Below are 23,315 nucleotides of genomic sequence, written 5' to 3'. Positions count from 1 at the left end.
CAGAATAAACAATAAATTTGTTTTTGTTGAAATTTTTAAGAATCAAATTCTATATACATTTATATGTACATTTAAATGTCTGAATTAAATTTTCAGTATAAAATCTTTTTCATCCTTTCTCTTCAACCATCCATTTAAAAGCCGGTAAAACATAAACATGTAAAACTAGCGCCCTTTCCTTTTCAGTCAAGAGCTATTTAACCAACAAATTATAATTTTAATGAAAAATTTCACCTTAAATTGACCATATTAAAGGACAAATTTTCTATTCTGTTCCATTCATCACAATCTCTCAGAGAGAGAGAGAGAGAGAGAGAGAGAGAGAGAGAGAGAGAGAGAGAGAAAATGAGAATTTTTATAACTATATCTTATAAATCTTATCATAGTGACTGGAGTGAGTCGTGAGTCAAAAAGATATGATAAGTTTAAAAACTTTGATGAAATCATAATTAGTGATGTACTAGAGTATTTCAACCTTTGTGATAGCCGGTAATATACGCCTAAAAAATCGGCTTACGTGTACATGTATTTACTGGTATGTTAGATGTTTGACTGGATATCTGTACTGATATAGGTTGCATTGGCGAAAGTATATAACATAAACCTTACATTTCTTTTTTAAACCTATAAACTTACAAAAGCGACCTTAGATGCTTTAATATAGCTTTAAAATTCACAAACATTTTACTTTTTTATTTTACATGTATATTAAAACGTGACAATACATAAATTTATACATTGTGATAATGACTGTATAACCGTATTTTGACATCATCTTCAGCAATAGCAGCTTTTCAGGTCTCTCACGACAAAACAAAAAAAAAAAAAAAAAAAAAACCCCAACCCCCTCGAAAAACAATAAAAAACACAGAAGACCCCCCCCCCCCCCCAAACCCCCCCCCCCCCAAAAAAAAAACCGACCATCCGAGCTCTGCCGAAAATGCCAACGAAGTTGCGATTGCTTGCATGTTCAGAGAATAGTTATACCTAAACAAAGGCTTCGCATGTTCATTTACTTTTACTAGTGCTTACATTGAGTATATTGATGTTGCCTCGACATGCAAGCGATGATTTCAGTGATGGCACATGTACCATGTGTTTATTTGTGGAAGATGGGTAGCTTTAATTTACCGGGAAACAAAATAAGTCATTATTTAAGTTAGATTACTTGCAGATACGAACACAGTATAAATTATTCGATAAGATATAATTATTTTGATCGAAGGCTATATGAAATAAGATACACAGAAGAAAGAGAAAACGGGAAAAGAAATTATATCCGGATTATATCGAAAGACACGTAATTTGTACCATGTAACATGGGTAAAGGAACCATATTGATTGTTAAGTTGCTTTACTTGATGCGTCTTCATTATATCAAAAAGTTTCGTTACTCATGCTTTCACGCTGTAATGGTTTCTTTTTCTTATCGTGACTGTAGAAATTTGAAAGGAAGAAAATTGTATCGTTTTAATTCCAGTAATCTTGCCTGCCAATTTCTAGATTTTCAAAGGATCTAATTTGCTAGTTGAGAGCAACTTCCGCCGCCATGTTGAAGCAAGAAGATCATATCGAAGGAATGCTTGAGCACTTTTTGTTTGTCACCGCGCACGAACAATATTTGCTTCCATAAACATGATGGATGGAGCCGCCATTAACTTATCGGAACGTCAAAGCACGCTTGTAAAATGATTGCTTAATCAATAGGACCAAAACGCTCTCAAACCGGAAACACATATTCGTAATATTTTCAACAGCTCTTAATCATCTGTGCGCTTAGTTTGATTCAACTTGGTCCACTCCTTCCCTGTTTTATCGATTTCTGGTAAAACTTGTCGACCGGTTTTATTCATGAATAGCAAATAAATACTAATTGCACAAGACGTACAATTAACAATTTTATTAAACCCCTTGTTTGCCGGCTCTGACATCCTATGCATACTGATGCTGAGTGACTATGGGTAATCCTCGAGGGTTTCCAAATGATTGGGCGCTGATTTGCGAACATTTGTTCTGAGCGTTTCTTAATGTTTTAATCAATAGCATATATCACTGAGTGGATGTGTTGATGGAATAAAAGCTGTAACCATTTGATGTTAATATCTACTTTGTTTTGTGACATTTTGGAGACAGATGTAAGACCTTTCTAGAATTTCCATTTTTTTTATTGTAAGAATAGCCGATTTTTGGGTTACTCGTGAAACATCGTTTTTCTCTTCGAATTTTTTTTTTTGTATTTCTTGGAAATATTTTGTTTGCCATATATTTATTGTATATTTATAAAGGACACCATTCATTCTTTAGACGATTCAAATTTTTAAAAATTTCTAATGGTCTGTAAAAAGCAGTTGTTATACACAGATTTAGTTAAATCGCACAAGAACGTACATCCGTCATAACTATAAATATGACATTCAAGAAATTCGTTGGTTTAAGGGAAAACCCATGCACATTTTTTAATAATATTCTCAATTACCCGCAGTTGAGCATGTCCTATATATAAATTCTTAAGTCGATTCAGTAAATGAAATAAAAATTATTTTTTCAACATATTTATATCTTTTTTTACAGTCTATATAATGCTTAAAAACCAGGATGAAATTCATAGTTATGACGATAATATAACATCCCCATGTCTTTAAAACCGGGATTTTATGTACACACATTTAATATGTAAATATATGTACCATGTTTTTACAATACTTCATTTGAACATAAATATGGAACACAAATTAGTTTACAATATCTCTGTCGTATAAAAGAACAGTTTTTTTTTAATAATAAGTTTTCTAAATGTGATACTGGAACGGGATCTCTGTTCCCGCCATTTTCTGGGCATACTCTGCGTCAAAGCGTTCTGATTGGTCCGTTGTGAAATGGTCCTCCCAGTCCCCAACGATTCCTAAAAACAACATCGTTCAAAAAATAAATGCAACAAATTGAAGAATCATTCCATCTATTTGACTTTAGAAGAAAAAAAATGCGCAAATTTAGTTTCAGATTATTTATGGTACATGCAATATTTATAATTTTTCTTATTTATTATTAAGTCCTTTACATATATTTTTAATACCATATCCATTTTACTACCAAAGCACTAATAAATAAAAATAGTCTTAACTTTCCAAGTGGAAAAATACACATAAATCAAGTTTTCAGACACTTTACTAGTACTTTCGTATTATCTGATGTTCAGAATTATACTTGAATTGATAAAAATTATGTAATATGTTTTTTTTTGTTCTGTTTTGGTTTTTGGGGTTTTTTTTGGTAATTTTTTTTTTATTTGATATGATGGTTGATCGCAGCACGTAACATCAGGGTGGCTCAAGTGGAGACATTTACAAATAAAATTTTTTAAAGTCACTTTTAGTCACTTTGCTACATGTAGTACTTTCGCATTATCTTATGTTCAGAATTTAGCTGCAGGAGCTCCCTGGTCGTCCATCCGAATTTTTTTCAGACCGGGAGCTACAGACATCCAGCTAGAATTTATTAAAATTAATTTTTTTTTACGTAAAATGGTTGATCACAGGCATATAGCATCAGGGTGGGGCACTTTTGTCGAGATAAACATTTTTCGTATATTTACATAAAAAATTTGAGATACCCCCCCCCCCCTTCCCATCCCCCCCCCCCCACACACACACACACACGTTCATTTAACTGAAGGCGCATATAAAAACTGCAGTGAAATAAACAAAATTAATGTTAATTAAAGTAGAAGTTTATTAGGTTGTATCGCTTGTCGTTTTCAGATGAATTCCCCCCCCCCCCTCCTCCCTTCCTATAGGCATATATCGTAAAGAGAAAAGGAACCCAACGACAAAATAAAGGGTTTAGTTTGATTATTGAATATGAACACTTAATTAAGGATGTGCGAGGCACTGAAGAATACTAGCATAAGAATAAAAGCTGTGTTTAATTAATTCATTGTGAATATTATTGTGTTGTGCGTGTAAATAATGTTCTAAAGGTAACCGTTGTATGAAGTCGACACTAAATCATTCTGTCGTTTGTTGAAAATTCTAGATTTTATTTTGAAAAAAAAAACATTAAAAATCTTTTGTGAAATTGGATACCACTGCATAAAGATGAGATAACAATTGTTTTAGCAAACAAAAGTTACTCGAAAGCGGATCTATCAATAAGAATCTTAAAATTTATAACGTCAAATTTCTGAGTTAGGTTTCATTTCAAATAGATTTGCATCATAAAACGAAAATTTCTGCGAGTGGCTAACACGATATTCAAATTCACTTTACAAGCTCCCTTTAGATATATTTACGATAGAGTTTGTTGGCTTGTTTGACTTCATGAATATCATTTTTCAATAGTTGTTTAAATCACGGTCTTTCTATAAAAAAAAGTCTTCAATATGACCATACCGAATTTACGTGCAACTATTCAAATGCATGAAAACACACTCTCCTACCATTAAGTTTTTTTTAAACTGATTTTCACGTTAGCAGTATAAGGAAGTTTATGTAGCTATTTTAGGCTTCAGCGAGCTGCAAGCATACATTTTTATGACACATAATGCAATTCATTTGATATTAGTTCATCTCTTTTTTCGTTCCTTACTTAAAAATATCAAAAAAAAAAATAGAAATGAAAATTCCCAAAAAGCTTACGTGCTTCCCGAAGCTCGTTTTGTTGCATGGTTTATATATTTTCAGTATCTTTTATTAAATTTCAAGTGTATTACATCATAAATACATAACTACACAAGTATAAATCAGGCACGTAGCATCCGGGATCGGGGGGGGGGGGGGGGGGCAGGGGGGACTGCCCCCCCCCCCCCCCCACTTTTTTTGCGCAGGAAAGGCTTTTCTAAAATTTACACACAAAAAATTGCATTAATATGGAGCTGCTCCCCCCTCCCCCCACATTTTTACGGGACAATGTAAAAAATTGGATTTTAAATATGGAAATAAACAGTGAAATTGAAGTTTAAGGTACACCCCCCCCCCCCCCCCACGGATTTGAGTCCCCCACCCCACTTTCAAAGACGATGCTACGTGACTGTTAATTGTAGATTATTGACCTTTTCTTAGAAGAGGGGAGATTTCTTTGTCGATGGAATAGACATCGTGGTGATTGGTCATAGGATTACTGCGCATGCTCTCAAAAGAACAATGGTCGGCTATACTGTCCACAATCTCACCTGACACGCTACTTCTACCGACAAAGTGAGCTATCTTCTTGATTTCGGATCTCAGATCCTAATGAAAAGAAAACATGCTAGTCTATCCTTGACCGTCGCATGCACCTACATTGTATCTACATGTACATATATCACATAATTAATATGTTGTTTATATTCAATAAAAAAAATATTGCAACGCCTATCTCAACTTGATTTAACAATGACAATTTCTTTAAATTCTTAACTACATTTAGAGTGTTGAAGAAAATGGAATAAAAAATAAGGGAACAATTTTTTTTTACAGATTACAAGTTGTCGCCCTCTCGGGACTCTCCGCCTGGTAAACGTACATGTATTACAGATTATGTTACAAATAATGTGTCACCAATTATGAATTATATAGCGTCTTTAGATCTTTCTGTTCAGTCAGTCAGTAAACACATTTATTAATTAATTTATTTTTAACCATTAAAACGATTACCTCTTACCTTCTTCATATTCTCATAAAACAGAATAAGAACATCGGGGTTATCTTTCTTGGACCACCAGCCTTTGGTAAAATCAAACCAAGAACCATGGTCGACTATATTTAAAAAAAAAACCGAAATCTTAAAGTTTTCTTGCAGAATAAATAAAGATGCTGAATACAAGTATTACATCACTGGATTCATAAGATGTTTATTTATTTACCAAAAAAAATTTATTCATAGAAATAATACATTAAATTCTATTTTTGCCACTGAAAATTTTCATTCACAGCCTTTATATAGATTTAACGCTCTATCTATTAAGATTTGTTTTATACATGTATATACAAGCTCTAGCTGGGAAGTTTTTAAATCTTTAATAATAATATATAAAAGATATGCAGATTATACTTATATACAGTACAAGTACCATGTCCGTCCAGGAACATTTCTAGGAATTCTGGCCAGTCTCCCTGATAGTTTCCAAAGGAGGAGCTGGACCGATAGAAGTGGAAGTAGGACACGCACAGATCCCTGGGGTTCCTGAACAGCACGATCTTCTGTGGGGGTAATAAACCAAAAACTCATTTTTTTTTCAATTACAAATTCTTGGTATCAATTATTCGTGCAATGAATTTAGAAATAGTTTCTTTACTATATAGTTTGGGAGTAATTTTAGTTTTATCTTGTCAGGAACTTTTTCAAATGATTTCTAAAAAAAAAAAAATTTAAATCATTTTGCTACATGCATGTTTCATTTTATTGCAGGTTTGCTTTCTCTATGCTTTGGACTTTTTAATGCATGCATTAGTTTTAGACCCCCTCCCCCCTTTTTTAAAAAAAAGATATAAAAATATATACATAGTGTATTAATATTTTTAAATTTGATTTCATTTTATTTTAAATAATTATTTCATAATCTTTACAATAAAAATAAAGTAAAACCAGAAAACCAGATATGGTGAAAATACATAAAACCGGACGTTATTTAATTTGAAATGTACCCATAACCTAATACATGTAATACTAAAGAATGTGAATTAAAGAATGAAAAAGCTTCAGGTACCTGGGGATCACTTTATACAGCAGTAAAAACATTACCTTACATTTGCTGGTAAATAAACCCGAGGGTGCCAGATCTAAGGGAAGATGAGTTTTTATGACCCTCGGGAAGGGCATAGATTCCGCTAGGTCCAGCCCGACTTCGTTTAAAACTAGGTCTTTAAACTCCAGGAATGGCGACCGGAAGTAGACCTGCGTTTCTGTGGCTTTCTGTAGGTTCCCTTCATTGACGACCAGCCATACTATCTCCTGTAGCCAAGTGGTCCCTGTTAATAAAACCTGGAATCGTCATTTTTTTGAGACACGTAGAATGGTTTTTCTAAGTGGAGGGCCGGGGCAAGGCAAAAAGTTGGACAAGACTAATTAGCCTGTATATTAATTTTCTATAGATAAATATTAAAAAATACATTCTTTTAAGTAGAGGGGAAAGGCAAAATAGTGGACGGGACTAATTACCTGCATATCAATTTTCTATAGATAAATATCAACATTTTTTTTTAAGTAAAGGGACCAGCCCCCCCCCCCCCCACCCCAACCTCCCCCTCCCTATTTCTATTTGCACATGGTGATTTTTTAAATTTTTGATAAGAGTTCAGGTCAGTTTATCTATGGAATTAATTTAACACCTACCTTATTTTAAAGGAGTAAAAAAAGGGTTGGGGCAGTTTACGATATTTATACAACGAATTTATATATTTTCGATGTGTGGCGTGTGACATATTAAACGCAACGCAGTTTATTAGATGAAGTTTTATTCATCAAATCAAATAGCGCATTACAGCCAGATTTGAATTTTTTTTCAAACATGGAATGGTACATGATGTACATGAGCATGAAAAAAAATGCAAATTATGGTAAAGTCAAAAAGAGAGAACATATATAAAATGATTATTTTAAAAATAAACCCCAAACAAACCGAAAAACAAACAACCATAGCCCCCCCCCCCCAAAAAAAAAAAACAAACAAACAAACAAACAAAAACAAAACAAAAACAAAAACAAACAAGCAAACAAAAAAACCCAAAACAACAAAAACAAAAAATCAACAAATAAACGAACGAAACTAAAGTTTAACTTCAAAGAGCATCTTGCAGACATAATTTCACACTGCAATGGTGTTTATAAATACTTATTTGCAATCTGAAATGTGAAATTGATGTTCGTCATCATTTATTTAAAACAAATATAGAAAAAAAAATCTCGTTCATTTTTTTGGGTACATTACCGACATCTGTCTGTTCCCACTGGAGGAAAATGACTTGTACATGTAGGTCTAAATAAATAGCGTTTACATTCAAAAAATTTTCTTTATAATTTTGTATTGAACTCCTATTGGGGATCCACTGATAAGAAAATATTCAAACTTTATTTTAACACTTCATCACATTACTTCAACTTTTTTTTTTTGAGCGACAGTAAAATGATTCAAAATACACTAGTATGTTTGAAAAACCACATAATTTGAAATGTACTTTATAAGCCATTCATTAAATCCAATATACAAAAAAATAAATTCTAGGAGAATTTTAAAAAGCCGAATAAAACCATATTTTATATTATCAATATAAAACACTTGTAAAACTAAAACTTTTTTATGACAATGTCCTATTTCCAGGCACGTAGCATCCTTTTTGAAAGTGGGGGGGGGGTCTCATCCAAAATCATCTGCTGTGAAAAAAAGTGGGGTGGGGGAGGGTGGGGCAGCCCCCTCCCACCCCCGATGCTACGTGCCTGTATTGTTTAAGTCGGTAAACATAGTGTAAAGTTTTTGCTTTAGTACAGGTGCTAGATGGAACACGGAATTTAAACGAAAGTAGAATCGGAAATCCCCGCGTACCTTAAAATAGCCGTACTAAACAAAATACAGGCTGACACTATTTTTAGATCACAAAATTCTCAGTCACTGAAAATTTTCAAGCTTTTATTTTTTTGGCATCCTTTGGATACACAAAGGTAAGGAAACTCTGTAAAATAAGAAATCAAACTGAATTCTAATTACGATGATAATGTCATCTAATACTATTATACTGAGGGGACTATACATGTGTATTTATGTATATGTATTCGTTTACTTGAATAAGTAGAAACCGCCTAGCTCTTCTGACATTTTTTGTTGTTGACTTCCCTCTAAAAATAGTTATTACTTTACAACTAATTAAAAACCTAAATTGATACATGTATATTTTATTTTTACAGTAAGTAAATCTTTTTTACATCTGCAGAATAATGTAAGCTTTCCATTATGCCTATCTTAATAAAATGAATTAATTAAATAAGATAATGAATTCAATCGAAATTTACTTGTTGATTTTTATTTTTGTTTAATAAAAGAGAATTGTTCTTTATTTATTGCGCAATTTAAATTGATGAGAATGTTTGATGTCATCACTTATCCTACATATCATTTGAATTTAGATATTCATCTATCTATTTAATGATAATTGTTTTCCAATTCTATCGGAAGTATATTTTGTTAATTAAATTAATAAATAATTAAAACGCTAAAAAACATCTGATGAAAAAGCGACCACTTAAGTTATTTCCTGAAATTTGAGCCTTTGTAATGTTGATTTGATAACGATTTTATAGAATATTTCCTTCCGTATAAAAGTAGCTTAGACCTCGATTTTAATGCAGTTTTTATTTTATTTCCTTTGTTTATTCATTGCAATTGCTAAACTAAATTTAAAAAAAAAATACCTGCTTTTGGATACGTCACAATAAAAACGTCATCTTCCCTGACGTTAAAATTCTTCACCGCGTCTAAAATCTCTGGCGGCGAATACCCGAAAAACAGACGTCCTTTGTAGATGTGTTCTCCCGGCAAAACGTGCGCAAACTTCCTCTCCATTTTATCTCAGACTTGGTGACATCCAAAAGTCCTTCACTTCTGTTGCAGTTGTCAGCAGAAGTAGACATTCCATGGCTATTTACGTTTGGCGGTCGAAGATTTTTTTTATCATTAAGTCGCACAGCCGGATATTACGCTCGGAAAAGCTTCTTGTCTATCAATCAATCATTGCAAAGCTTTTGCAATGAAGAAAAAAACCCCTTAGACCTCTCTAAACACAGTTCAAAGATTTTTTTGGCCGTTTTTAGAACCGTACGCGGCTCAATTGCAATCAAGTTTTGTTCTGCTCAGTAAGGAATGAAAATGTCTATTGACGCTATAAAATGGGTTTTAGTAATGGATATTTATTTTTATGGACGCTTTTGAGCATAAAATCATTTAGCATCATTTCTCAAAGCTACCGACCATCGGGATCTATGTGCATGTATAGGTCTAACACGTGAAATGCATTTCTGCAGTGAATAGAGTCGATATCAATCCCTCGTTAACTAATTACCAGCCTAATGGCAGCAACTAGAACGAAGCTTTTAAGCGTTTCGTATAATTGAAATGAATACCGATATTGATAGATAAAAGAAATGCAAGTAGGAAATATCTAAACAAATAAATGCTTTAGCGGTTCATGGAAGTATGAAAGTCTCACACTGCCGAAATATACAAAACCCGCTTAAACAGCAGATTACATAATTTTTTTCTGCAAAGATTGCTACATGTGAATGTGCATACATGTCCCGCATGAACCACCAAAAAAAAATATAAAATTGTATCTCTCGCTAAAAATCTCTCCTCAATTATTCATAGATGATATATGATTCATATAAACGTACATTATATTTTTCATCAGTACGTTGTATAGAAGGAACAGCCAATGCTACCATGTAAGGAAAGTTACAGCAATTTCAGTAATTACTCTCAATTTACCCAAACTTTCGGTCCACCATGAAATAATCCAGGTCTAATCAATAACCCTAAAAGCATTAAAATGTGACGTTACTCCATCTGATACTGTAAACTTTATTTATTATTGGTAAATGTATTCGAATAATGTTTGAATCATTTGGGATAGATAAATATGTCTACGATTTGTTTAACGAATTGTGTCAGTAGCTGTATAAACACAATTTGATTTCTTAAAGCTGCTTGGTCCGATTTTATATAGAAGAGAAAATACGTAACTACTATGTTTAAGATTTTGTTTTACACTTAGCCATAAAAGAAGATTAAACAAAGTTAAATCCTTATCATCTTTTTAAAAAACCCATAATATACTAGTATATATATCTATGATAATTTTATATTTTTTTTTCATTTATATAGAACAGTTCCATTCAAAATGGCGGAAGCGCCGACACCGGGTGATGAGTCAAGTGATGAGGATTCACAATGGAAGAAGGATATGGAAGACAGTGACGTCACAATCTTTTTCAAGCCAGAGGATGCATATAGAATCGAGAAAACCATTTTATCCAATTTTGAACAATTAAAATTAAAATTCATTCGCCCTGCCATCTCAACGCCCATGGCGGCACATCAGTACAAAAACATTGCAAAGGCTATAAAGAACAGTAAGAAAACTCTTCTAATTCTATCAGAGAGTGCTAAGAACATTGACTTTTCCCTGGAGACCTATCTAGCTTTGGAACAGTGTCTACAGACGGGAAGGCTCTCCCTCATGGTTCTCCTGATAGATGGAATGTCCGTCCAAGAGCTGCCGGAAATTCCCTTCCTTCAACAAGCCACGCAAATGGTTCTAGTCGACAATTATCACGAACGCTGCATGGAGACGGTTTGCAAGACCTTGAAACGTACGTGTTATCACACCTTGCCGGATAATTCTTCCATTTTTTATGTATCCATCTAAGGAGTTATTTCCAGCAAAATCAGTTACTGACTATAATAACACCTAGACGAATTTATAAAATAATAATATGGTGGTGGGTTTTTTTTTTTTTTTTTTTTTTTTTTTATCTCAAATCATTCTTTACCATCATATATTCCAATTAAAAAAAAAAGCGAGAATGAGATCAAAAGTGAGCTCGTCCAAGTTTTACGGCTTTTGAACCCGAATTCTTTATTGTTGTCCAATGTATGAATACTTGCATGAGGTCCAGCACTACTTTTCATCTCTTCTACTTATTTTTTTATTTCTACAAAAGGGATATTACAAAGCGAGATAAGACGGAGATCAAAAGTGAGTTTGTTTTCGGTGTAAGTTATATAATAATAAAGTTGTTGAATTATTTGTGCTTTATACAGGAGAGGTATCTTTAAACCAGCTTCTCCCGGCCGGAAACTTTGCCGTGGGAATGGCATGGTCACACTTCGCTGGATATTTAAAGAATATTCTACCAGGTACATTTGTCATATACTTTAACTGTCTTGTCTTTCTGTTTTAATTAAACAATAAAATGTTCACTTTGGTGATTCATTTGGGATATGAAGGTAGCGACATTGCAGAAAAAATACATAACCCGCGTTAGTGGGTTATGTAAATTTTTTTCTGCTATGATCGCTACCTTCATAACCCACATGAATCACCAAAGTGAGCATTTTATTGTTTATATTAACATCTTTATTTTAACTAATTAATAAATTGAGCGTAAAAAGTAAGTAAAATTCACTAAATTACTGTTACTGTACATAAGTACGTTAGCTAAAAGAAACAGCCAAATCGTCTCCAGTGAGACTTTTAGTCTGACATCACCATGGTTAGTTCGTGCAGTCCGTGATCTTTCTTAGGTAGTTGTAGGTCTCGACCAATCGATAAACAGGGCGTGTCAAATTCAATCCTGTCACTTTCTTGTCAGTTTCAGCTGCCGTAGATGTCGACCAATCGATAAACGGAGCGTGTAGATTTCAGTCTGGCTGTTTCTATAGAGCTATGAATTAACTATTAGTTTTCCTAAGAAATAGAGGGAATAATACTTGGTGGATTTAAATAATTATATCAATTTGAAGACCAACAAAAATAACTAGACAATTTATGCTTTTCATAAAAATGTTGTTCTTTAAATAACTTTGACAAAAGATGTTAAGAATAAAAACTCCATGACTGTACTATCACAATATGATTAATTTTTTTTCTCGTAGTTCTTATATTTTCTATAAAATTAACGTTCTTGTTAAATAACTTGACGAATTACATGTAGGCTATGTTAAAAATAAAAAGTACATATACTATCACAAAATAATTTAATTTTTTTTCGTATTTTTTATATTTCCTATAAAAATTACGTTCTTGTTAAATAACTTGATGAATAACATGTATGTTAAAAATTTAAACTACATGTACTTTCAAAATATGATTTTATTTATTTATTATTTTTTGTAGTTCTAGCTCAATATATACAAAAATCGGATATATTCCAAAACAACCTCGGCAAAATGTCCACAGTATTTTTCATGCTTTGTCCGCTGAGCGCAAAGGGGCAAAGAGACATAGCGGATATAGACCCGAACGTTCAGAATATGGGTAGAGTTGTGATCGAAATGAATGGCCGTAAATACACACCGACCATTTACAAGGTCAACGGGAAGAACGAAAATGGCAAAGATGAGGTAAGAAAGATAAATTGATTCAGAAAATTTTAATGTGATAATATATTGCATACAGATTGGTTTCAAACTGGCAGTGTGTAATTTGCCTTTTGATTTTTTTATGAACAATGCCAAAAAATATCTACTTTTAATTTGATAATAGACCTACTAACATAAAAGCACAAGAAACACCTCTGAGAAGAATAGAGAAAAAACAAACCACTCGAACAAATTCTCCATAAAAAAAGAAAAGGTTCCTAATTTTTTTCTGAAAGGAAATGTGGGTAGTGCTTAACCCCCCCCCCCTCCCCCACCATAAATTAATAATTATAAAAAGGTTGATACTTTTCCGTTAGGAATATTTCTGCTGCGCTGAGTACCCAAGCGCCCTGTGTGCTCTCGGCTTGATAACAGACGAAGTTCTGAACCTTCTAACTCCACTTCAGCGAAGAACGGAAGTGGAAAGGTTCAAATACAAGACAGAAGAACTATTAAACCACACAAGAAATCAGGAATGCTTCGGAAGAGCAAAAGTCTTGGTGTTCGACGGTAAGCAAGATGAGTATAACAGGCATTGTCTGGTAGTCGAGATTTTGGACATTCTTTTCGTACAACTGTTTGGAAGTTTGTTCATTTGTATCATCGTTCCTTCATTTTAGACGAAGGGAAAGATGAGGAAAGTACTCCGTCTAGAGTTTTGTTCAAAGGGGTCCGGAGCGCTATAGAAGAAACCTTTCTGAAACCGGTGGTATGATCAATTCACTATTGTTGATATTTGATACAAACTGCAAATTTTAGATTTTTAATATTACGACGTATAAACATGTTCATTATAGAGATTAAAAAAGTTACATGTAGATACATCAAGTAATAAGTTTAGACTGAAAAAAAAGAAAAAAAAAGAAACTACAATTATTAAGGTACATATATGTTTCATTTTACAGAAAACAGTTATCTAAAGTTCTAAATCATAGATGCTCGAATGATATTAAAAGCAATTCATAGAGGACACATTTATCTAGTTAGATAAGCAGCATTATACTGATTGTTTGACTCATTACTTAAAAAATCGTTAGATTATATTTTTAGGTTGCTATCTGTTTTCATCCGTCGTCGTGCGTCGTCCGTTGTGCGTTAACAATTTTACATTTTTAACTTCTTCTTAAAAACTACAAGGCTAATTGTTACCATTTTTGGTGTGAGGCATCTCTATGGTAAGAGGAATCTAAATAGTGAAATTCGTGGCTCTAACACCCCTGGGGCACCACAAGTGGGGCCACATATGCCCAAAAAGGCAAAATTTTCAAAAATCTTCTTCTTTACTCCCATACATGTGAAGAAAAAACTGGTTGCATGGTTATGATGTCCATGACATGAAGCCCTCTAACAAAATTGTGAAAATCATGGCCCCTGGGTCAGGGGTTCTGGCTCTAGGGTGGGGCGAATATGGCCATATAGTAAACATGTATTAAATCTTAGAAAATCTTCTACTTCCATATATATTTGTTAAAAACTAAATGCATGATTATGATGTCCGTGAAGCCCTCTACCAAAATTGTGGAATTCATGACCCCTGTGTCAGGGGTTCAGGCTCTAGGGTGGGGCCAATATGGCCATATAGGTAAGCTGTAATAAATCTTAGAAAATCTTCTTCTCTACTCCCATATATATTTGTTAAAAACTAAATGCCTGGTTATAATGTCCTTAAGTCTTCCACCAAAATTGTGACATTTATGACCCCTGTGTTAGGGTTCAGGCTCCAGGTTTGGGCCAATATGGTCATATAGTAAAAATGTATTAAATCTTAAAAAATCTTCTTCTTTACTACCACACAAGTGGGCAAAAAAATTGAATACATGGTTATGATGTCCACTAACTCCTCTACCTAAATTGTGAAATTCATGGCCCCGTGGGTCAGGGGTTCAGGACATGGAGGGGGGGGGGGGATATGGCAATATAGTGTTAAGGCATATAATGTTTAAAAATCTTCCTCTCTATTTTCACACATCTGTATGAAAAACTGACTTCATAATTATGTTAACCAGGAAGTCCTCTACTGAAATTTTAATGTTCCCTGAAGTATGGGATGTGACTCTAAGGCAGGGCCAAAATGGATGTATATGTGTTAATGCGTATAATGTACTTGTCTTCTTATCTTCTTTACTCCCACACACCTGAAAGGAAAACTGAATTCATGATTTTGTAGACCAGATCTTTAAGTTTTTCGCCAAAATATTAGGTTACATAGTTCTTTTAAAAGATTTTAGGCAGAGAGGTGGTCGTCATTACAAATTTATAATTTTTCTACTCCAGAATGAAACCTAAATAAATGCATATATGAGACTCCTCGACAAGTTTGTGTATGGGTTATATGCTACTCAGGTGACCGTTAAGGCCTATTGGCCTCTTGTTTTGTGAAGGATTTGTTCACGTTTCCTTTAGTAAGATCTCACATTCGTACGCGAATTGAAATGTACATATACAACAAAATTAATTTACCGGAATATTGGTTTAAAACGTTTCCTCGTAATTTTTGTTTAATAACGCTTTACATGAATCAAGGAAAAAAATCAATTCTAGACATTCTGAGTTTTGAAGCTAAAGATATTAAAACACAAGGTGATTCTTTTAAGTTTATGCTAAGTTCCCACTGTCGTGCGATCTGTTACGAACACATTGATTGACAAATAGATCGTAACTATCTTACAAATTCTCTATAATTCTAAAAAGGAGGTTAGGTAAAAGGTGATGCGAGTCTATAAGTCGTTGTGCGATTTGTTGAGCTTGAATACGATGCGGGCACGACAGACACATTTCAGGTGACGTCATCTGTAACGATCGTATTGCTCGTTTAGATACAATAAAATTTGTTTGGATAAGATTGTCTAGAGAGAATTCACGATATGATCTTGATCTGTTTTGAACACGAAACGAGTCTCCGATTAGGGACGCTTGTGTTTGTGCAAATACGTTCGTATACGTTACGATACGTGCATCACGAACCGATGTTCTTTGTTGCGATGGCGTATGATAATGATGGCGATTTTTTTTTACGATCAAGATGGAAGATGATTACGATTTGATACAATTCGACCCCACAATATATCCATTTAGCCCGACTGACCATTGTGGTACATCTTAACTAAACGTAGCGCAGCGTGGTGTTTGTCACTCCAACATTGATCCAGATTAATTAATACGATTAGGAGGGGGCCACGATTAAATGCGACGGGCTGCGCTTAGTAACGATGCAATGCGATCTGATACGATGATAACGAATTATTACGAATGAAATAAAATTATGTTGATGGTATATATTTTTTGACAGTAAGACAAATTAATGTTCTATGATTAACACGATTGCCATGACATACCTAATGATCTTGTGAGATTTGATGCGATTACTATACGATTACTATATACTTTTTAAGACCGCGGTTGCAATTGCGCCGCGAATCGTGATAGTGGGAACGTAGCATTATGAATTGATCATCATTATAATTGAAAAGTCCGTATATTGATCTTCTATTCTGACATTCTAGATCTCCACAGAAATTTAAAAACAATTACAATGAAATATTTACATTTGACATGTTCACAGAGGAAACAGGTATGGATATAAAATTATACACATGTAAATTAATAACTAGAAGATTTACTCTAAGTTATCTAAATATTAGGAAAAAGTGAAGTAAATGCACGTTTTATTAGCTTTGTTTATCAGCTTCTGTAGCTTTTTTTTTAGATGCATACTCTTTTGTCTTTTTTAACGAGGTATAAGGTACTAGTAAATACAGCTCCAGTGTATTTAACATTTTAATTTCTCGTTTATTCTAATCAAAATCATTTTCAATTTTATTAATAATATTACAAAAAATATTCAGTTCATTCTTTTAAATATCCAAGTGAATATTTCTGAGAGAATACCTGAGTGTGTCGTCGGCATACTTAGTAATTAGAAATTTTAACAAAAAAGTTCTTATTTACGGAAACCAGTTGTGTCATGTGAAAAAATAAATAATTTTGGCAGCCGCTACTTAATAATTTGGCGGCCAGCTGATACGGTTTTGGCAGCCGCCATTTCGGCCTCTTTTCAGCTTGCGCATAGGTTTATTGTTAGTTCAGGACTGCAATATTACTTCAAAGTTGCACTGTTGCTCATAAAAAAAATACAGTCCAAAAACCTTTTTTTATAAATAGAAAAAAGATATCTACTTTATTCCTATTTCTCATTCTTATAATTTCTTCATCGTTACAATTCTTGATTCCTTTCCAGATCTGCCATCAAAATTAGATAATATTTCAGTCTATATGTCATCTAAGTAAGAAAAAAACACCCAATAGACTTATGTCAACAGAATCGATTTTTAAAAAAACCTCTCCGAACTTCATTTTCAATTTATCTCTTTATTTCGACCAAGAGTATACATGTAGTTCTAACAACGGCCAAAAATATCTTTGATCTGTGACAGAGTGAACCATTTTTTTTGCAACATACCTCTAGTATCAATATGTTTCGTATTTTGGCAAACATTTTTATATTGCAATATTATTGATGTATATAAAAGATAAATGATTTTAACCCTCTGTCGAGTTAAGCCCTTGTGCATTTTTTAATCCAAAAGTTTTTGGCAACAATAGCATAAATCTCTGCAGGGGTCCATATGATTATATTTACATCTACCAAATATTATTTCCTCTATTTCTTACGGAAACTTATAGTTAATTTATAGCTCTATAGAAACAGCCAGACTAAAATCTACACGCCCCATTTATCGATTGGTCGAAATCTACAGCGCCTGAAACTGACATGAAAGTGACAGGACTGAAATTCAATTTGACACCCCGTTTAGCGATTGGTCAAAATCTATAGCGACCTAATAAAGATCACGGACTGCATGAAATAATCATGATGATGTTGGACTGAAATTTAGTCTTACAAGAGACGATTTTGCTGTTTCTTTCAGCTAACGTACTTTTATAGATTAACAGTAATTTAGTGAATTTTACTAACTTTGATAATCAGTTACATATAAATAAGCTAAAAGAAAGATGTTAATATAAACAATAAAATGCGTTCTTTGATGATTCATTCGGGTTATGAAGATAGCGATCATTGCAGAATTTTTTTTACATAACCCGCTAACACGGGTTATGTATTTTTTCTGCAATGTCGCTACCTTCATATCCCGAATAAATCACGAAAGAAAGCATTTTATTGTTTAAATGTTCACACCACGCGCATATAAAAATTACAAGTAAAAATTACTCCAATTTTATCTTGAGACCGGCACCTAATCTTTGTGGCGGTCGCTAAAAAGATAATATATTTTTTAGGTGGCGTCAACGGTCTTCCGTACACTATGAATAAATTTTACTCACATTTTTTCATAACCTGCTAATAATTCATTAACCTCACAAATTATCATTTCCTGGTCTATCCACAAAAACGAGAACCGGTCCCCTAAAATTAAATGATATTCATCCTCTTGGACAACTTAATACGGAGGGGATTCACTCGTAGCATCCACTTTGATAGGTTGATTTTGGCCTCATGATAAACATGTAAATGTAAAAAGAAAAGGTTGCATAGATGATGGGATAAAACAGTTTTTTGTTACCAGAGCTTGGGATTAAAATGGTTTTTGTTCCTTAAAACATTTGGTTAAAGGGGTATTATAATATAAAGCGATTTATTGTTATAAAGAGCACTGGATCAAAAGGTAAAAATGGACATAGGCACTGTACATGTGTTGCATGTTAGTTGTGTGTAAGTTTGGTTTAGTGTACAAAAGCTTGTGGATAATAAGCGTAAATTAAGTTTATATATAACTACTGCTTTGTTGGTCTTTTTTGATATTTTTTCATCCACTTTATACCTTTTTATATAACCTGCCTCCCACCTGTACCCACAATTATTGTAAAGTACTGTTAAATTGTATGCTATGGCAATGTATGTAATGTATACGCCATTAAACTACTACTAATAATATTGAAAGATAATCGTCAGTTTTTCATTCATGATCACATAAATCATTTTGCTATTTCATTTCCTATTCATTTATGTCGCGCGTGAATGCTACGCTTGGTGGCGATCTTGCTCATCATTTTTTTTTTTATTTTCAGGGTGAGAAGCCCCCTGGCCTTTATGACCCTAACAGACCAGCTTATTCCAAGGATGTCTGCTTTCTTTACAGCGACTCTGATGCGCATGAAAGCAAGAGTATGTCTCACAGTAAGAACCCGGATAACAAAACTATCAATAGCATCCGGGGTTTCTTGGAAGACAAAAACATTCGTTGTTCAATTGCTCGACCACCCATCGACTCACCAGGTTAATTCCGTTTTGAAATTTCAATAATGTTGGTGTTATAAATAATAAAATTAAGTGTGTTTTTGAAGCACCCTTTGACTATGGCGCTTCCGCCATGTCAGTGTATTATTTAGGCGTCATTTCGTTTCAGTACTTTGATTATTTGATATTTCAGATGTGGTAGAAGAAAGAGTGAAAGAAGCGAGATGGGTTTGTTGCTTGATATCTAATAACACCATTAAGAAGAAAAGGTTTATCGAATTCTGGCTGGCAGCACTTCTAAATAAGTGTATAGAGAAAAATCATTTAAAAATCGTCATTTTACTGAAGGACGTTGATAGCTCATATATTCCAAACTTCATTCAATGGGTCACGTATATCGATATCGTTAACGAACCATCCTTTGAAGAACGGATATTTGAAATCATTAAGGGTATGTCGCTTTCACTATTAATGTGATTGTGATGCAACATGTCATGTGGTGTGATATGTGAATGGGTGTGATATGTGACAATTTTCATTTTTTAAATACAAGTTTTATGTGTAAACAATTCATTTACTGTTTATAATAGATGTAAATAATCTACATATAGAAAGCAACATGTGGTGTGATATGTGACAATTTTCATTTTTTAAATACCAGTTTTATGTGTAAACAATTTATTTACTGTTTATAATAGACGTAAATAATCTAGAAAGCAACCTTTTGACGTTTATCTTGTTACAGTATCACATTGTCATAGTAGGGGAGGGGAAAAGCAACATTGCATTGATTCAGAGGTTTTTCTTTTTTAATGATTCCCAGGTGATGTAATATCTCTGAAATCCCAGGTACCAGTAGGTAATGTAGCGTTCGGATTAGCTTGGGCATTCCATGTCAATTATCTAAGGCATGTGTTGCCAGGTATGTATAAAATTAAAGGGGAGAGAGAGAGAGAGAGAGAGAGAGAGAGAGAGAGAGAGAGAGAGAGAGAGAGAGAGAGAGAGAGAGAGAGAGAGAGTGGTTGTTTTTACTGTGCAAAACCTTAATTTGTACAATGATAACTTGAAACAGGAATCTTAATGTTTATAATTTTTTTAAAGATTTTAACGAACGCCTGCAACATAGAATGGCACAGGATGATATTAGGAAACTCACAGCAAGTAGAGAATTTAAAGTTTCAAAACACTTGCTAGAGTTGGTCCCCGAAAGTTGTAATTTTAAACCGTTACTGCATGAGATAGATGAAAGAATACAACCCCCTTTGGAAATTAAACCTATAGAGAAACAAATGAACGCCACCAAGAAAGTGTTTTCGTGCAAACTTTACAGAATACAGGTAAATAACTTACTAATTGTTTTTTTCATTATTGATAAAAAACAGAAAATGTGAAAACTTTTAGAAGATTAAAAAAAATTTTAAGGAGTTTTTATTGTTTTTTAGTTATCAGAATATCACAGTCTTATAATTGTACTAAGTCTGCGGTGTTGTTGATATTCGTGGGTATCAATTTTCGTGTATGTAGTAAAAATCACATACGAGTTTCAAGAATACCTATATTAGTGACCAACGCTTCTATCAAATTGATGCAAACTATTGCAATCGAATGAACATTTAATCTGGTGAATTAACACGCAGCAAAATTCACAACTTTTGGTATTTAATAAATATTTTTGAGACCACATATCATATATGGTACTATGTAACTGTCAGATCAATCGCATCCTTTTTTTTCATAATCATGGAGAAAATACTCGGTGAATGCGAATTATCTTAAAGAGGTTCGCTCCTTAGGTTTTGGGTAGCCATTTTGGGTCACCTCTATTCTGAAAATTCTGCATCACATATTAATAATTCTAGTAGTATATTTAAATTTTACAATGCCAGATAAACTATATTGAATTAAATTGTTTTGAAAAAAATTACATTTTTACAGACTTTAATAAGGGACTATATTTTGTGGCGTAATGTTTTCAAAAGGAAACAAACAATTTTCATAACTAGAGCTTCCTAATTTTCAGCGCAGACCAAACTTCTAGATAGTTTGTGTATAACGATATATTCATGATGTTCTAAAACATATTTAAACAATATTTTGATATTTCTATTGATATATTTTTGCATATTTACCTTATATTTCATAGAAATTAAAACAATGTGAGCTGTATTTTTTAGAATTTTATTTTGCTGCAAAAACCTTCTAGTATGATAAGTCTGCATGTAACTTAAACTTTTATGATTAATAAGGTTTGAAAAAATCATTAATTTTTGTCAAAGGAAATATTTATCTTCTAAGGAATTTATTGCAAATCAATAATTCAATTTTGCTCCAAGAAAGGCTTCTTAACGGCGTTTTTCACAAAAATATGGCTAACAGAAATTTAAAAACCATGATATTTTTGTCATTTTAGTAGAAAAGAACATTTTAGTTAAAAAAAATTCAACATGAAAAATGCAGCTCATATTGCTTTAAGAAAAAACTCCAATTTTGGCCTAAATTTAGCTTATTTCATGCTTTATATCTCAAATTTTTGAGATGTGACCCCTTCTTGTTTTACTTTTAAATGATTCATCAAACGTATGTCTATTTGTATGCAAAGTTTTGGAAAGATGACATTACTATAAAAAAATTTATTTGCGTTATAATTTATTTACTCTAAAACTTTGTAGCATCTGTTGTTGTGTTCATTATGTACTGGCCTTTGAAGCCACAAGTAAAGCAAGAATTTTTAAACTTTTACTTAAAATCATAACTAAATAATAATTCAAACTATAAATTTTAATTTATTTCTTAAAATTATCAATTTCTATGTCAAATTTTGGCAAAAATTTCAGGAAAATTATCATTTCTGATTGGGGCCCTATATTTCCAAAAAAAAAATGGCATGTAACATTGGTCACAAATAAAATAAATGAACATTTTAACCCCCCCCCCCCCCCCACCGTCTTAATGTCTACGTGGTTTTGGGGTGATTGACATGATGACTATTATTTCGGGTGCCAACCTCCTTAATTTACAAAACTAAAATATCTGTTGTAGGGTGAGACGTGCGACTATTACTTCGCAGGGGAGATGTTGACGCCGATTAATGCATTGTCTCAGATGAACGTCTCGATGATAGCAGGACTATCAAAACAGCGAATGTACGAACAGCGGGACCAACTCGTGGACCAGATTACCGCCATTTTACAGTCCAAAGCTACCCCTGCAGAAATGCAAGATAAATGTAGATGTATCAAATATGATGGTGAGTCTCTAGCCTTGAAATTCATTTATTTGTTCTATATTATATACTGTGAAATATTTATACAGAGTTTTATGAGGCTGTTTTTTTTTTAAATATTTAGACCAAAATTGGAAGCTGGCTGACGTCATCATGAAAGAAATCGACAAAGACTCGAATGAAGACCACGAAACTAAGTACGGAAATTGGCTTAAGAGGCAAAATGAAGAGGAGAGCTAACATACATGTATAAGACATCGCAGATTGTTTCAAAACAGAGAATTTCAGATTACCTTTTAAAGGACGGTTCTTCTTGTTTTTAACAATTTTTGGTGAAGTGGGCAGTTCCGGATCCAATACCGGTGTTGTGCACATCAACACTTAGCTCTATGGAATATTACATTAATAACTATAACTGTTTTTAAAAAATGGAACGTTAGTTAATAGATTAATTAATTTTATCAGAAATGATAATTGTAATATTTCAATTGCTTTATTTGCCTATCTTTTATTTATTTCATTTTATTCAGTTTTGAATATATTTGATTATATTATGATTTACGGTAAATTAAAATTTATAATTAAATTAACAATGCATTAATAAATGAAAACATATTTTGACCATTGTTGTTACTGCTACGGTTACTTAAGTACTGAAACGATGTAATAGTTAGTATTTTTAAACGTTTAGAATTTAATTTGCTAGATCCTTTAAAAAATGTAGAAAAAAG

At 33.0% G+C, this 23,315-nt stretch overlaps 2 protein-coding genes across 3 annotated transcripts; one reads left to right on the top strand and one right to left on the bottom strand.

Annotated features, from left to right (window-relative positions):
- Positions 1–2,637: 2,637 nt before the first annotated feature.
- Positions 2,638–9,643, bottom strand: LOC105335920 (sulfotransferase 1C4). The gene is made up of 6 exons (XM_034474786.2): positions 9,379–9,643; positions 6,718–6,944; positions 6,047–6,176; positions 5,638–5,732; positions 5,048–5,225; positions 2,638–2,902 (listed from the first exon to the last, which is right to left on the bottom strand). The coding sequence occupies exons 1-6, from the start codon at positions 9,527–9,529 to the stop codon at positions 2,790–2,792; spliced, it is 894 nt and encodes a 297-aa protein (XP_034330677.2). The 5' UTR covers positions 9,530–9,643; the 3' UTR covers positions 2,638–2,789.
- On the top strand, positions 6,043–23,205 carry LOC105344500 (uncharacterized). 2 transcript variants are annotated; one of them, XM_066068279.1, is made up of 12 exons: positions 6,043–6,184; positions 10,847–11,334; positions 11,786–11,881; positions 12,861–13,087; positions 13,423–13,615; positions 13,726–13,814; positions 19,193–19,400; positions 19,555–19,812; positions 20,185–20,283; positions 20,463–20,698; positions 22,401–22,608; positions 22,709–23,205. In XM_066068279.1, the coding sequence occupies exons 2-12, from the start codon at positions 10,863–10,865 to the stop codon at positions 22,822–22,824; spliced, it is 2,202 nt and encodes a 733-aa protein (XP_065924351.1). In that variant the 5' UTR covers positions 6,043–6,184; positions 10,847–10,862; the 3' UTR covers positions 22,825–23,205. The 2 variants fall into 2 exon arrangements, with proteins under 2 accessions (XP_065924351.1, XP_065924352.1); XM_066068280.1 differs by lacking the exon at positions 6,043–6,184 and adding an exon at positions 8,508–8,631.
- The last annotated feature ends 110 nt before the right edge of the window (positions 23,206–23,315 follow it).

Source organism: Magallana gigas, chromosome 8 (genome assembly GCF_963853765.1).
Source record: "Magallana gigas chromosome 8, xbMagGiga1.1, whole genome shotgun sequence".
Lineage (NCBI taxonomy): Eukaryota > Metazoa > Mollusca > Bivalvia > Ostreida > Ostreidae > Magallana > Magallana gigas.
Note: the sequence above shows the minus strand (reverse complement) of the source record. Positions and strands in the feature narration are given on the sequence as shown.